The sequence below is a fragment of the Homarus americanus genome, unplaced genomic scaffold (genome assembly GCF_018991925.1).
Source record: "Homarus americanus isolate GMGI-L3 unplaced genomic scaffold, GMGI_Hamer_2.0 scaffold36188, whole genome shotgun sequence".
Taxonomy (NCBI): domain Eukaryota; kingdom Metazoa; phylum Arthropoda; class Malacostraca; order Decapoda; family Nephropidae; genus Homarus; species Homarus americanus.
Genome location: NW_024718183.1, coordinates 2,366,710 through 2,381,829, shown reverse-complemented (window position 1 = coordinate 2,381,829; position 15,120 = coordinate 2,366,710). Strand labels below are relative to the sequence as shown.

General features: G+C 39.0%; 2 protein-coding genes across 3 annotated transcripts in view; one reads left to right on the top strand and one right to left on the bottom strand.

Moving 5' to 3' along the window:
* Positions 1-1,279: 1,279 nt before the first annotated feature.
* LOC121859308 (stress protein DDR48-like) lies at positions 1,280-2,458 on the bottom strand. Its single transcript, XM_042356104.1, has one exon. It carries the CDS (start codon positions 2,456-2,458, stop codon positions 1,280-1,282), a length of 1,179 nt encoding a protein of 392 aa, XP_042212038.1.
* A 2,033-nt stretch (positions 2,459-4,491) lies between these two features.
* The window catches only part of LOC121859246 (UDP-N-acetylglucosamine/UDP-glucose/GDP-mannose transporter-like), a gene marked incomplete at its 5' end in the record, with an annotated part of 31,944 nt that continues 21,315 nt past the window's right edge, over positions 4,492-15,120 (top strand). For both annotated transcript variants that reach the window (XM_042355987.1, XM_042355988.1), the window contains 6 exon segments: positions 4,492-4,525; positions 4,662-4,816; positions 5,713-5,784; positions 6,046-6,114; positions 6,992-7,187; positions 10,442-10,671. In XM_042355987.1, coding sequence (XP_042211921.1) covers positions 4,492-4,525; positions 4,662-4,816; positions 5,713-5,784; positions 6,046-6,114; positions 6,992-7,187; positions 10,442-10,671 — 756 coding nt within the window.

The window sequence follows — 15,120 nt, the reverse complement described above, 5'->3', positions numbered from 1 at the left end:
TCATGGCCATATGGAGTTAACAGTATTAACAGTGTCATGGCCATATGAGTTAACAGTATTAACAGTGTTATGGCCATATGAGTTAAGAGTATTAACTGTGTCATGACCATATGAGTTAGCAGTATTAACAGTGTCATAGCCATATGAGTTAACAGTATTAACAGTGTCATGGCCATATGAGTTAACAGTATTAACAGTGTCATGGCCATATGAGTTAACAGTATTAACTGTGTCATGACCATATGAGTTAACAGTATTAACAGTGTTATGGCCATATGAGTCAACAGTGTTAACAGTGTCATGGCCATATGAGTTAACAGTATTAACTGTGTCATGACCATATATGTTAACAGTATTAACAGTGTCATGGCCATATGAGTTAACAGTATTAACAGTGTCATGACCATATGAGTCAACAGTGTTAACAGTGTCATGGCCATATGAGTTAACAGTATTAACTGTGTCATGACCATATAAGTTAACAGTATTTACAGTGTCATGGCCATATGAGTTAACAGTATTAACTGTGTCATGACCATATAAGTTAACAGTATTAACAGTGTCATGGCCATATGAGTTAGCAGTATTAACAGTGTCATGGCCATATGAGTTAACAGTATTAACTGTGTCATGACCATATAAGTTAACAGTATTAACAGTGTCATGGCCATATGAGTTAACAGTATTAACTGTGTCATGACCATATGAGTTAGCAGTATTAAGTGTCATGGCCATTTGAGTTAACAGTGTCATGGCCATATGAGTCAACAGTATTAACAGTGTCTTGGCCATATGAGTTAACAGTATTAACAGTGTCATGGCCATATGAGTTAACAGTGTTAACAGTGTCATGGCCATATGAGTTAACAGTATTAACAGTGTCATGGCCATATGAGTCAACAGTATTAACAGTGTCATGGCCATATGAGTTAACATTATTAACAGTGTCATGGCCATATGAGTCAACAGTATTAACAGTGTTATGGCCGTATGAGTCAACAGTATTAACAGTGTCATGGCCATATGAGTCAACAGTATTAACAGTGTCATGGCCATATGAGTTAACAGTATTAACAGTGTTATGGCCGTATGAGTCAACAGTGTTAACAGTGTCATGGCCATATGAGTCAACAGTATTAACAGTGTTATGGCCGTATGAGTCAACAGTATTAACAGTGTCATGGCCATATGAGTTAACAGTATTAACAGTGTCATGGCCATATGAGTCAACAGTATTAACAGTGTTTTGGCCATATGAGTTAACAGTGTCTTGGCCAAATTAGTTAACAGTATTAACAGTGTCATGGCCATATGAGTAAACAGTATTAACAGTGTCATGGCCATATGAGTTATCAGTATTAACAGTGTCATGGCCATATGAGTTAACAGTATTAACAGTGTCATGGCCATATGAGTCAACAGTATTAACAGTGTCATGGCCATATGAGTTAACAGTATTAACAGTGTCATGGCCATATGAGTCAACAGTATTAACAGTGTCATGGCTATATGAGTCAACAGTATTAACAGTGTTATGGCCATATGAGTCAACAGTATTAACAGTGTCATGGCCATATGAGTTAACAGTATTAACAGTGTCATGGCCATATGAGTCAACAGTATTAACAGTGTCATGGCCATATGAGTTAACAGTATTAACAGTGTCATGACCATATGAGTCAACAGTATTAACAGTGTCATGGCCATATGAGTTAACAGTATTAACAGTGTCATGGCCATATGAGTCAACAGTATTAACAGTGTCATGGCCATATGAGTTAACAGTATTAACAGTGTTATGGCCATATGAGTCAACAGTATTAACAGTGTCATGGCTATATGAGTTAACAGTATTAACAGTGTCATGGCCATATGAGTCAACAGTATTAACAGTGTCATGGCCATATGAGTTAACATTATTAACAGTGTTATGGCCATATGAGTCAACAGTATTAACAGTGTCATGGCTATATGAGTTAACAGTATTAACAGTGTCATGGCCATATGAGTTAACAGTATTAACAGTGTCATGGCCATATGAGTTAACAGTATTAACAGTGTCATGGCCATATGAGTCAACAGTATTAACAGTGTCATGGCCATATGAGTTAACAGTATTAACGGTGTTATGGCCATATGAGTCAACAGTATTAACAGTGTCATGGCTATATGAGTTAACAGTATTAACAGTGTCATGGCTATATGAGTCAATAGTATTAACAGTGTTATGGCCATATGAGTCAACAGTATTAACAGTGTCATGGCCATATGAGTCAACAGTATTAACAGTGTCATGGCCATATGAGTCAACAGTATTAACAGTGTCATGGCCGTATGAGTTAACAGTATTAACAGTGTTATGGCCATATGAGTCAACAGTATTAACAGTGTTATGGCCATACGAGTTAACAGTATTAAGTGTCATGGCCATATGAGTTAACAGTGTTAACAGTGTCATGGCCATATGAGTTAACAGTGTTAACAGTGTCATGGCCATATGAGTTATCAGTATTAACAGTGTCATGGCCAGATGAGTTAACAGTGTTAACAGTGTCATGGCCATATGAGTTAACAGTGTTAACAGTGTCAGTTAACAGTGTTCATGGCCATGGCCATATGAGTTAGTTAACAGTGTCTTGGCCATATGAGTTAACAGTGTCTTGGTCATATGAGTTAACAGTATTAACAGTGTCATGGCCATATGAGTTAACAGTATTAAGTGTCATGGCCATATGAGTTAACAGTATTAACAGTGTCATGGCCATATGAGTTAACAGTATTAACAGTGTCATGGCTATATGAGTTAACAGTATTAACAGTGTCATGGTCATATGAGTTAACAGTGTTAACAGTGTCATGGCCATATGAGTTAACAGTATTAACAGTGTCATGGCCATATGAGTTAACAGTGTTAACAGTGTCATGGCCATATGAGTTAGTATTAACAGTGTCATGGCTATATGAGTTAACAGTATTAACAGTGTGTCATGGCCATATGAGTTAACAGTGTTAACAGTGTCATGGCCATATGAGTTAACAGTGTTAACAGTGTCATGGCCATATGAGTTAACAGTGTTAACAGTGTCATGGCCATATGAGTTATCAGTATTAACAGTGTCATGGCCATATGAGTTAACAGTGTTAACAGTGTCATGGCCATATGAGTTAACAGTGTTAACAGTGTCATGGCCATATGAGTTAACAGTATTAACAGTGTCATGGCCATATGAGTTAACAGTGTTAACAGTGTCATGGCCATATGAGTTAACAGTGTTAACAGTGTCATGGCCATATGAGTTAACAGTATTAACAGTGTCATGGCTATATGAGTTAACAGTGTTAACAGTGTCATGGCCATATGAGTTAACAGTGTTAACAGTGTCATGGCCATATGAGTTAACAGTATTAGCAGTGTCATGGCCATATGAGTCAACAGTATTAACAGTGTCATGGCTATATGAGTTAACAGTATTAACAGTGTCATGGCCATATGAGTTAACAGTGTTAACAGTGTCATGGCCATATGAGTTAACAGTGTTAACAGTGTCATGGCCATATGAGTTAACAGTATTAGCAGTGTCATGGCCATATGAGTTAACAGTATTAACAGTGTCATGGCCATATGAGTTAACAGTGTTAACAGTGTCATGGCCATATGAGTTAACAGTATTAACAGTGTCATGGCCATATGAGTTAACAGTATTAACAGTGTCATGGCTATGAGTTAACAGTGTTAACAGTGTCAGTTGTGCCATATGAGTTAACAGTGTTAACAGTGTCATGGCCATATGAGTTAACAGTATTAGCAGTGTCATGGCCATATGAGTTAACAGTGTTAACAGTGTCATGGCCATATGAGTTAACAGTGTTAACAGTGTCATGGCCATATGAGTTAACAGTATTAGCAGTGTCATGGCCATATGAGTTAACAGTGTTAACAGTGTCATGGCCATATGAGTTAACAGTGTTAACAGTGTCATGGCCATATGAGTTAACAGTATTAGCAGTGTCATGGCCGTCACTAGTGAAGACCATCGTGATTATGGATTATTTGTACAGTAAATTTTTACCAACCTGAGGAGTGACTTAGGAGTAGAGTGAGGGAGGGAGGGACAAGCAGTATAAGATGGCAGGATTAGGATCAGTATGAGGATCAGGTGGTTGGTTTGGGGCACTACAGTCAGCTTCACTTGGTGTGGCTTAGGGGGAGGGAGGGGTGGTCATCAGCCTGGGCACCAGTGTTTGCTAGACCAACATCGTCACGGTCGCCTCCACATCCTCCACCACCTCCTTCCTTTCTTTATTCCCCATCTTCTCTCTGCCTTACCTGCCAGATTTATTTTATTTTGTACTCATTTCTCCCCTACTCACTTCCAGTATCCATTAGAATTTAAATGAAAATATTTATCTTTCTGTAGTAGTATTTTTTATAGTAAGTGTTACAGTATAAGAGCTTCACATCATTGGCTTATTTTTTGGTTTTCATTTCAGATTTCCTTCTTTCCAATTCGTAGCGCTGGGTCAGGTGAGTACTGTAGTTTTTTATTGGTCGTCTATTAATGCTGTATTGTGTATGTCTTATTCTGATGTACAGTTTTATGGAATTGTTAAAAACCCTAAAAACAAAAAAAAAACATTCATACATATATTTTTCCCCACAGATGCTTGCAACAATCCTGGTATTATTTATTGCCAAGAGATTAAAAGCTGTGGATTTTCCCAGCTTATCACTTGATGTTGTCAATAAAATTTGGCCGCTTCCTCTCATATATGTCGGAAATCTAATATTTGGTCTCGGAGGAACCAAAAGACTCAGGTAAGTTGTAGGGTATTATAAAGACAGATATATCCTTAATGTTTAGGGCTTAAGGGTTGTGTAATATTAAGATAGCTTTTTCCTTAATAACTGGGGTTGAAGGCTTGTAATTTGAATAGTTGCCCGTATTATTAACGAACTGATTATCGGGTATTAATAATTTAAGCTCCAATTTCTGTATGTGATTTGGATGGTGTGGAGAAGTGGGTAAAGTACATTGTTTGCCCCCTGTCCTATGGACCACTAGTCCATGCCCAGGGTACCCCCAGTCCACCCAGTTATAATGAAACCTCTACTGTATTTAACTGATTATATTAAGAGAGAAGTCCATTATATCGAGGGTCCATTAGATGTGAAACCCTCCATCTAACGGATTATATGGAGAGAAAAGCTGTTATATGGAGGTTTCACCTTATGAATGGGTACAGTCCTGTCAGTGTACAGTAGGTGGTTCAGTGTTGTACTGTATTGATCACACTGCCTCATTGAACATCATACAGAGGCTTAATCTAGAGGATGCTTTCACATATAATTCACATTTATTCACTAATTATGTCGCATTGATTTCTTTAACCTTTAGGATACGAGGCATGTCTCTCTGCTGAATAGAATTATCTATGTTAGCCAAATAAAATATGAAAAGTGGCATCCAGTAGTGAAGAGGTTACTAAATTTTATGGGTACTGTAGTTTCATGTCATATATAATAATGGCTTAACATCATAGTCAAACTGCCATCATTTAAAAGCCAAATTTATAAGTCACGTCTATGGTTCTTTTCATGTTATTCAAGAATTGTTACTGTGAATAAGTTATACATAATGGTATTGTTCATAAAACTATATAAAGCCCCATTGGTATGTAAGGTTATATAGTAACCTTTCATTTTCTTTTCAGTTTGCCGATGTTTACAGTACTGAGAAGATTTTCAATTCTCTTTACGATGATTGGTGAAAAATTTTTATTGGGGTAAGTTAGAAAGCTTGATCGCCATTTGTATGTGTCATTGAATTTTAACATACATGTACTGTACTGTACTGTAATGGTCAGTGTTGATTTATGTTAACACTACAGTATATAATTGCCTATAGAGAATATACTGTACTGTAATTTACTCTATTAATTATAGTTTTTCTTATTAATACTCTTTTTTTTTTGTAGAGAATAGATTGTCTGAAGATTTGTTTTATTAATTATTGTTATTAATACTCAGTGTACTGTTATTTTCAGGGTCAACCCACCATTGAGTATACAGCTCACTGTCTATACAATGATCTTGGGGTCGATAATTGCTGCATTGTAAGTTATCCTCTCTCATTTACTGTTGTGCTTCAATACTTTTCTTAATATTTCTAATAGTAGGCTGATATATGATTAAAGAATGTAGGTACTGTACTCTTTCAGCTAGTAAAACTTGACTTAACAAAATATTCTTTAATCTAAGCCACTACTTCTTCTCTTAAGTTTTGCCACACCCTCACAGTATTACCATCTGTGTGTTTAATCTGTTCTTCCTTTATTCTTGTATACAGTACTGTCCAGGTTACCCATGTTTGTGTTGGGGGCTATGTACTGTAATGCAGAGGTAGCAGAGTCAGAAAAGGATTTCACATACAGTATATCTTAAATCAGTTAAATATGCTGAGGAAGACTGCTGAGATTAAATGCAATTAAGACCAAGATTCAAGCATTTCAAAAGAAGTGAGCAATATTGTATGTGTTTGAAGAGAGAAATTAGGATCTGCTGTGAGGGAGAATTGTTCATTAGAGATGGTAACAGGAAAGAGGAACTAAAGCGAACTGCAAACAAGATTTATTGGAGATACTCTGAGTGTATTTGTGGGCAAAGAAGAGGCTAAATGTATCATTGTATGTCCACTCACCTAAAGTCCTTGGGTGACTATTTCAAGTACTGGTGAGAAAAATCAGCAACCTTTGCTTCTCAGATCCCTTATTAAAAGCTAGAGTTGCTGCATGAGAATTGGATTGGTCTTCAGTTTTGGCCTTAGATACCTAGGTTAGAGCTTCCCTGGGTTCCAAAGCCTGAAAGATCATTGGACTTATCCATGAATAGTTCCTGACAGGCTTTACTGGTACAGGTAGTATCTTTTAAGTACAGTACTCTATGGGAATATTTGACAGTCTCTTTTGTTCAAGATGATTTGATGTATTTCAGAAATGATCTTTCCTTTGATGCTGTGGGTTACTTTTTTGTCCTCACCAATGATCTGTTCACGGCTGGTAATGGTGTATACGTCAAGAAGAAACTGGAGAGTAAGGAGCTGGGGAAGTACGGCCTTCTCTTCTACAATTCCCTTTTCATGCTCCCATTTGCCGCAATTTTCTGTTGGTTTAATGGAGATTTAGATAAGGTAAGCGATCTGTCTTTATTAATACAGTTCTGTGCATATTTTTTTAAATTTTTATGTACTATGGTAATATAATATTTTATGGCTTAATATCAAATAATCATACTCTTAATAAATTTATTGCACTTTCCTCAACAATGCTCTAAAAATAACCTGTACGTAATCAGAAATGTGAAAATATGAAGAAAAAACATAGTATAACCTCTCTTTCTTCTTTGTTTCTCTCTTCCCGTTCCATCTCTCTCTTGTGGAATGAAAGCTAAAGATAAACTGTTAGTCAAATGTGTAAAGTACATTAGGACATTGTTGTGAAGACAATCTTAGTGTCACAGAAAGATCAACATTACAGAATGTTGTTTGTGATGCTCAGGTTACATGTCCTTTAAGACCAGTGTTGCAATGGTAAGTTTGGTAATCCAGGTTTGAAAACAGCCTGATCCGAATAATTTTTTTCATTTGTTTATCCTGTTGATTTGATTGTCAGGATAGCATACTGTGCTCTGTTCACATTTCAAGGGCCTCATTACATCCCAGAATGCCAGCCTCAGTTATTTGAAAGTTATTTTAAGATATGTTAAGTTAATATTTTAATCCAGTATTGTACAGAATGTATTTCCAGTAACTTAAGTTTTATATTATTAGATACAGTATAGTCTGGGTTTACGCGGATATTTTATACGCGTTTGGTCATTTACGCGGCACCTGTCCAGACGCGCCAATTATTAGTTACGCGGTACATTCCTTGATTTATGCGGCAAGCAGCGCGGGCAAGCTGCACAAGGTCCTAGGCGCTGAGTCACCGCTGATGTCAGACTCGTGCCGATGACGTTTCGGACTGTGATTGGGCCACGTATCCTTACCACCCACGCATCCCCTCCACCCCGAGCTGTGATTGGTCTATTTAACTTTGTGTGCCCTGCCATCAGAGGGGCTAAGTCGCTGACCTTGGCTGCGTCAGTCCCATTGTCTTCCGTCTCCGCGTAAACAGTGCTCCCTCGTGCCCGGTAACCTGTTCAACAATGGCTTCCGCTGGACCCCAACCACCCCCGAGAAACCTTGAACTACCTGGCCCAAGCCGCCCGAAGCCCAAGAAGGTGCGACGAGCCTTAAGCTATGAAGTTAAGTACAAGATCATTCAGGAGTTAGAAAAAGGCACGAGGCAGGTGGATCTGGCCAGACAATATGGAGTGAACGAATCGACGATCCGCACGATCAAGAAGGATGCCAGCAAGATCAAAGAACACATGAGTCTGTAGGTGCGTCGATGGTGAAATATTGCCACAATAAGGTGCTGCTGAAGACTGAGGAACATGGCGGTCGACACTCAGGCAGTGCAGGACTATGCGAGAGAACTCTACCAATCAGTGGCAAGAAAAATGGGAGTTGCAGAGCCCAAGCCCTTCACTGCTTCCGCTGGGTGGCTTCAAGGTTTCAAACGGCGAAACAAGATCACCAATACAATATTGAGATAGTCGGAGAAAGAGCAAGTGCCGACCGGGCTGCCGCCATGAATTTTCCCCCATTTTTACAAGAAATTATGGAGGAAGGACAGTACACCGACGACCAAGTGTTCAATATGGATGAATCCGGGTTGTTTTGGAAAAAAATTGCCATCCAAGACCTTCGTAGTCAAGTCTGTGAGCAAGTGTCGGGGCCGAAAAATGCAGAAGGAGCGCATCACCGTCCAGTTCACCACAAATGCCTCCGACACTTTTAAGCTGAAGTTGTCGGTGATCTATAAAGCCCGCAAGCAGCATGCATACAAGAATATGGACATGAGCAAGTTAAATGTCCACTGGCTAACCTCAGGGAAGGCGTGGATGCTCACTGCTCTGTCCCTCTCCTGGTTTGACAACTGTTTTGTTCCTGATGTGAAAAAATTCTGCGAGCAACATAATGTTCCATTCAATATTTTGTTGCTCCTTGACAACGCACCAGGACACTCGCCCCTATTGCTGGATCGTCACCCCATGTAAAAGTGGTCTTCCTTTCCCCTAACACTACGTCGTTAATCCAGCCCATGGATCAGGAGTTGCTTTGCAACGTGAAGGCTGCTTTCTTCGCAAAGAAGTTTTGGCTCCTGAACGACTTCACCAACACCAAGGATGAATTGCAGAACCTTCTGAGTGGCACCGATAGCGAGAGCGAGGACGAGGATCCAGAACAAGATTTGGCGGACCATGAAGTGCGAGTCAAGCAGTTCTAGAAACTGTTTAACGTCAAGAAAGCTGTTGATTTCTTGGTGGAGGCATGGGGGCAGCTATCTGTGGCAACGATTCGTCACGCGTGGCGGCATGTGTTGGAGGGTATCCCAGGTGGGAGGCAGAGTCAAGCGGTGGCTGGTGAGGCTCAGTCTGTTGCTGTGGCATTGGACATTGCAAGAGAGGCTGCACAAAGTGTTAGAGCTGCAGGCTTCTCCGAGACCACCAACGACGACATCCTGGAGGTAATCAGGCAACCTGAGGTGACTGGACGAGATGTTGGAAGATGATGACGTCAGTGAGCAGCCAGGTGTTACGGCAGAAGAACAAGAGCAGAAACTAACACATGGTGATGTCAAGGAGGTCATTGAGTTTGCTGAGAAAATGAAGCTCATCCTTGTCAAAGACCCAGTCAATTATCACTATGAAGTGTCCAATAACCTTCTTTTGAAATGCGTGGAGCCCTATGTTCAGATGTATCACGACCACATCAATGCTAGCCATCAAAAAACATTACCGAGTTCTTCACCCGCAACCCACCACAGCCAGCCCAAGTCAGTGATAGTGAGGATATGGACTTTGAGGGGTCTGACAAGGGGGCCTCACTAGCCTCTGTGGTGGATAGTGATACAGGTGATACAAGTGATACAGGCGAGCGCCAATAATCTGCCCTCTGCCTCGGAACCAACCTCCCATCCCCGTGTGCCCAGCCATCTCTTCTACTAACGTAAGTGTTAAAGAACCTAATATTATTGATATTTCTTTTATATATTAATTGTGTGTGCATACCATCATAAAATTAAGATGTTATTTTTACTACAACGTACGTATTGTGTCAGAAAAAGTGGTGTCTGGGGGTCGGCCCAGTCTCTTTTTCAATTAATCCCATATGTTCTGTTATTTTGTTTACACGTTTCGCGTTATACGCGGACCTCCATGGGTTCAATTGACCTCGTAAACCCAGACTATACTGTACATTATTAAAGTACCGTATAGTATCTTAAAAACCTAAGTTAGTTATGAGTACAGTACAGTATCTTCATTTACATGTTTCAGGCACTGGCTTATGATGGCTGGAGTGATGTACTGTTTATAATGCAGTTCATTATGTCCTGTATTATGGGATTCATTCTTATGTACTCTGTGATGCTGTGTACACAATTCAACTCTGCCCTCACCACAACCATCATTGGCTGTCTGAAGAACATTTTTGTAACCTACCTTGGGATGATTATTGGCGGAGATTATGTCTTCTCCATGTATAACTTCCTGGGCCTAAACATCAGGTATGTTGACTAAAATTCTCTTTTGAATGTTCTGTAAGCTAGACATTAACTATAACTCATTAAATTGAAATTTCAAGTCCTGTGTAATATAGAGTGTTTTATAATCAGTAATTCCAGTATCTTGCATGAAGTTACAACATGAAATACCTCCCAAGAGTCACAAATTGTGTAAAGGATTAACTGATGAAGGGTGTCATCACAGGGCTCTTCCTTGGGGGAGGGAATCTCCTGATTGAATAATGCCACTCCAAACTGTTTAGTAAGTCTATGGTAAGGAGTTGCCTGACTTGCTCCCTTCCTCTCTAGGACCAAGTATAAACCTCAAGTGACCACCCTCACTATCCTTTCACCAGTCAAACTAAAACATGTCTGGTCTATTGATATTGCATTACTCTAATTCTTTTAATTAGTTTGGTCTGCCTGGTTCATATCTTGGCATCATTAATGGTTTACACTTGCTGTTTACAGGATCACAGTACAGTACTTATAATTATGACTGTTTCGTCTTATTTTTCTGAGATTTTCACTCTTTCTGCCTCATTCTGTCAAGATTTTTTTTTTTTTTTTTTAGTAATAACAACTTTGTGAGTTTTTTGTAAAGGAAATTCTGGTAAAAGTTACATCCCAATAAACTGAGTACTGTACAGTATTTATAGTTAGGTAAAATTCTCAATGACCCAACAACATGACATTTCCTGAAGTATACTTGAGCCTTTTATTATTTATTCTTCTCAACAATAAACAAAACCTTTAACTCTTTTTTTTTTAATTCAATTTCCTGCCAAATATTATCCTACAACAGTTGAATGATCGTCTCACAGCCAAGGGATATGCCTAGACTGTAAAACCTCCATTTAACGAACATCAACGTAACAGGTTTACAGCAGTCCGTTATATAGAGGTTTCACTGCACTGTAACTTGTATCCAAAATATACCTCTGTATGTAACTAAATCTTGTGTATATTTGTGATATATAACTAGGGAAAAATGTCATATGTGTGAATGATGTTAGAGAAGTTTGATACCAAAATGAATTCAAACTTCTTTTATAGAGCTGTGCAACCAGTATACAGTAGCTGCGAAATATACTGTCTCAGCCAATACATACTGTCTCAGCCAATACATACTGTCTCAGCCAATACATACTGTCTCAGCCAATACATACTGTCTCAGCCAATACATACTGTCTCAAGTTAGTTATAGAATTCTTTACCAAACTCCAGAACCTCTTAGGAGATGATGGAGCCATATTTCAATGTAATGAGATTTGATTTTTCTATTATTTTATGAAATTATGTAGTACAGTATTATCCCCATATAAGAATTGACATAAAGATTAACCAGAACTTGGGAAGTATTGATGTTCTTATTATGGAGGACTTCAAGAAGACATATATTCCCCAAGGCGCTGGTGAAGTTTTATGAAAAGAGACACTGTATGTGGATGATAGTTGTCTTAAGTAATACCTAGTACACTTAACTTTTGATAATACGATATCAATAATTTTATATTTTATTGTCGGTAGATTTAGTGAGATTTTGTGATTTTTTTTTCTTTCTTTCTTTTTTTAATAAGCTTAGAGGAAATATTATTGTGTTTAACTTGTTACTTTGTGTATAGTTAACTACTTGTGTATGGGATCCCCTCCGTGCTCAATAAAATCATGTTGCATTAGTCAAATAAAATATTAAAAGTGGCATCCTCGTAATGAAGGGGAGAAGCACCAGCATCAGTGACAGTGTGCTGTTTGGCTTCATTCTGTAAACATTCTCTCTGAAATTTCGTGCAGTTTATCAGCAATATCTCTGTTACACTGGCATCTTTATGTCAGGCCAGCATAAAGTGCAAGTACTGTACTGAAGCCCAATATTTAAGGTAAGTTGATTTGTTATACCCCTGTATGCTGTACTGTATAGTACTGTACAATATTCATCATTACCATACACAAAATAGTCTGGTACAGTATAGGGGGATTTATTGTGTAATATATATATATATATATATATATATATATATATATATATATATATATATATATATATATATATATATATATATATATATATATATATATATATATATATATATATATATATATATATATATATATATATATATATATATATATATATATATATATATATATATATATATATATATATATATATATATATATATATATATATATATATATATATATATATATATATATATATATATATATATATATATATATATATATATATATATATATATATATATATATATATATATATATATATATATATATATATATATATATATATATCCCACAATAAGCATTAGATAGATAAATCTTGATAAAATCACGGGAAAGAAACGGGCACCTTAACTTTCGTGCTGTTAGGACATCTTAGAGGCAGCAGTTACAGAGGTTTAAATATACAGGGTGACCTTATTAAACATGAGGTCAGGTCATAATGATGTCATCCACTAATCCCCACACCAACACCGACACACACGTAGAGGAGCTTAAGAGATGGGGGCGACGTGACTAGTCAGGTCAGGTCAAAAATAAGGGACCCACTAAATAACTATCCTACATCTAGATCAAAGGTTTTCAAATCATTTTTAACCTTGGACCACTGACAAATAAATTTATGTAACATATTATCAGTTTTGAACTGACAATCACTAAGGTTTATTGATTTTAATTCCTTAATCAAACTAAGCTTCAATGAGAGTCTTTCTGTGACACAAGATGATTTGAATACTTGTCATACTTGTCATGCCATCAACCGTCAGTGAGACAAGACGTGCCCCGAAGGCGCTCCCGGTTTTAGCAGCCAGGCCGAGTCTGTTTGGCCCTGCCCACTCCCCCTGCTATACCCCTACCAGCCTTACTACACCAGGATCTATTCAGCAAAACATTCTAGTGATTAGTGAACGATTGATTACGGAGCAGTGTTCCTATAGTGCACTTAAGGAACTTTCTCGGCAAAGCATTCAAGTCATCAGTGCAATAAGTGATTATCATACAGTGCTCGATAGTGCACCCCAAGGAAAAGTCAGACAGTGGGCACTTTATCGGTCATCTTTAAAGTGCCAGTGACAAGGACCACCGCGGTGTTTACATATATCGTGAAAACTGTGTCGGCAACCCCAAGCACCAGGGACAAAGACCCACGGTCTTTACGACTGACAAATATTAACAGATGTCTACCAGTGTCAGTGTCCCTCAAAGTGCCGCCAGTGACAAACACTTCCGTCCGCCCACAACAGATTTCAACAGATGACCACCAATCACTTACTCCCGACGCACTCTGTACCATCTAAAGCGTGGGAACGGTTATCCTGATGGCAGTGTTATCGCGCGACTCAAGTCACTGAACATATTCCACGTTCGGAGCCGTAGACAAGGCCGTCATACACATAAGCCCATTAGAACCGTAACCTCCACTAGGAAACCGGAGAAACCCACCCCTGACAGACCATACCACCACACTGAAGTTCCACGGATATGGTATGATCTCCCGTCTTTACTGCTATCCAACGTTACTTCCCTAGCTAACAAGTTCGACGAGCTGGCAACTACAGTCAGGTCAGCCGCCGCGGGCGTCGTTGCCATATGTGAGGCTTGGCAAATTGTGCCTGAAACGTGTCATATTGAGGGATATCAACTCTTTCATTAACTCTTTCATCACCTTCGTTCACATAGATGCGGAGGGGGCGTTGCCCTCTTCTGTCAAGATGACCTACGCCCGTCACGCCTGGATGTTCAAGTCCCAGCAGATGTGGAAGCATTATGGGTACGTGTTGTGCCACGGGCCCACCCGCGCCTCACTGCTTCCATCATAATCTGTGTGGCATACCATCCGCCGCGCTCACCCACCAGAGACACTCTTATCAATCATCTCATTACCACCTCAGACCACCTCAGAGTTAGGTACCCATGTGCCAAGTTAGTATTATGTGGGGATTATAATGAAATTGACACCACTGATATCCAGGACTAGCTATCACTATCACAAGTTGTGAACTTCCCAACACATGGTCAAAATACCCTTGACCTTATCTTAACTGACTTAGCGGACCAGAACCAACCACCTCAACCAATGCCTCCTATCGGGTGTAGCACACACTTATCAGTGCTCTGGTCCCCAGCTGCCACTCCCACTCAAGTACAGAGACCCTACATCAAGACCTACAGGCCGATTACTGACTCTGCAGTGCACCTCTTCGGGCAGTGGATAGTTCACCATCCCTGGACTGAAGTACTTAGCATGGATGACGTGGAAACCAAATGGATAAATTATACCAACACCACCACGGAAGCTCACCACCACTTTTTCCCCGAGAAGTCCGTCAGATCTCACCCAGCTGACTTGCCCTGGATCACACCTCGGATCAAAAGACTTATGCAACAGAGAGACAGAGCCTTTCATCTCAATGACCACATCCGCTACAG

Excerpts from the sequence above, each read along its gene's own strand:
- LOC121859308 (XM_042356104.1), bottom strand. The coding sequence starts at position 2,458 with ATGACACTGTTAACACTGTTAACTCATATGGCCATGACACTTAATACT.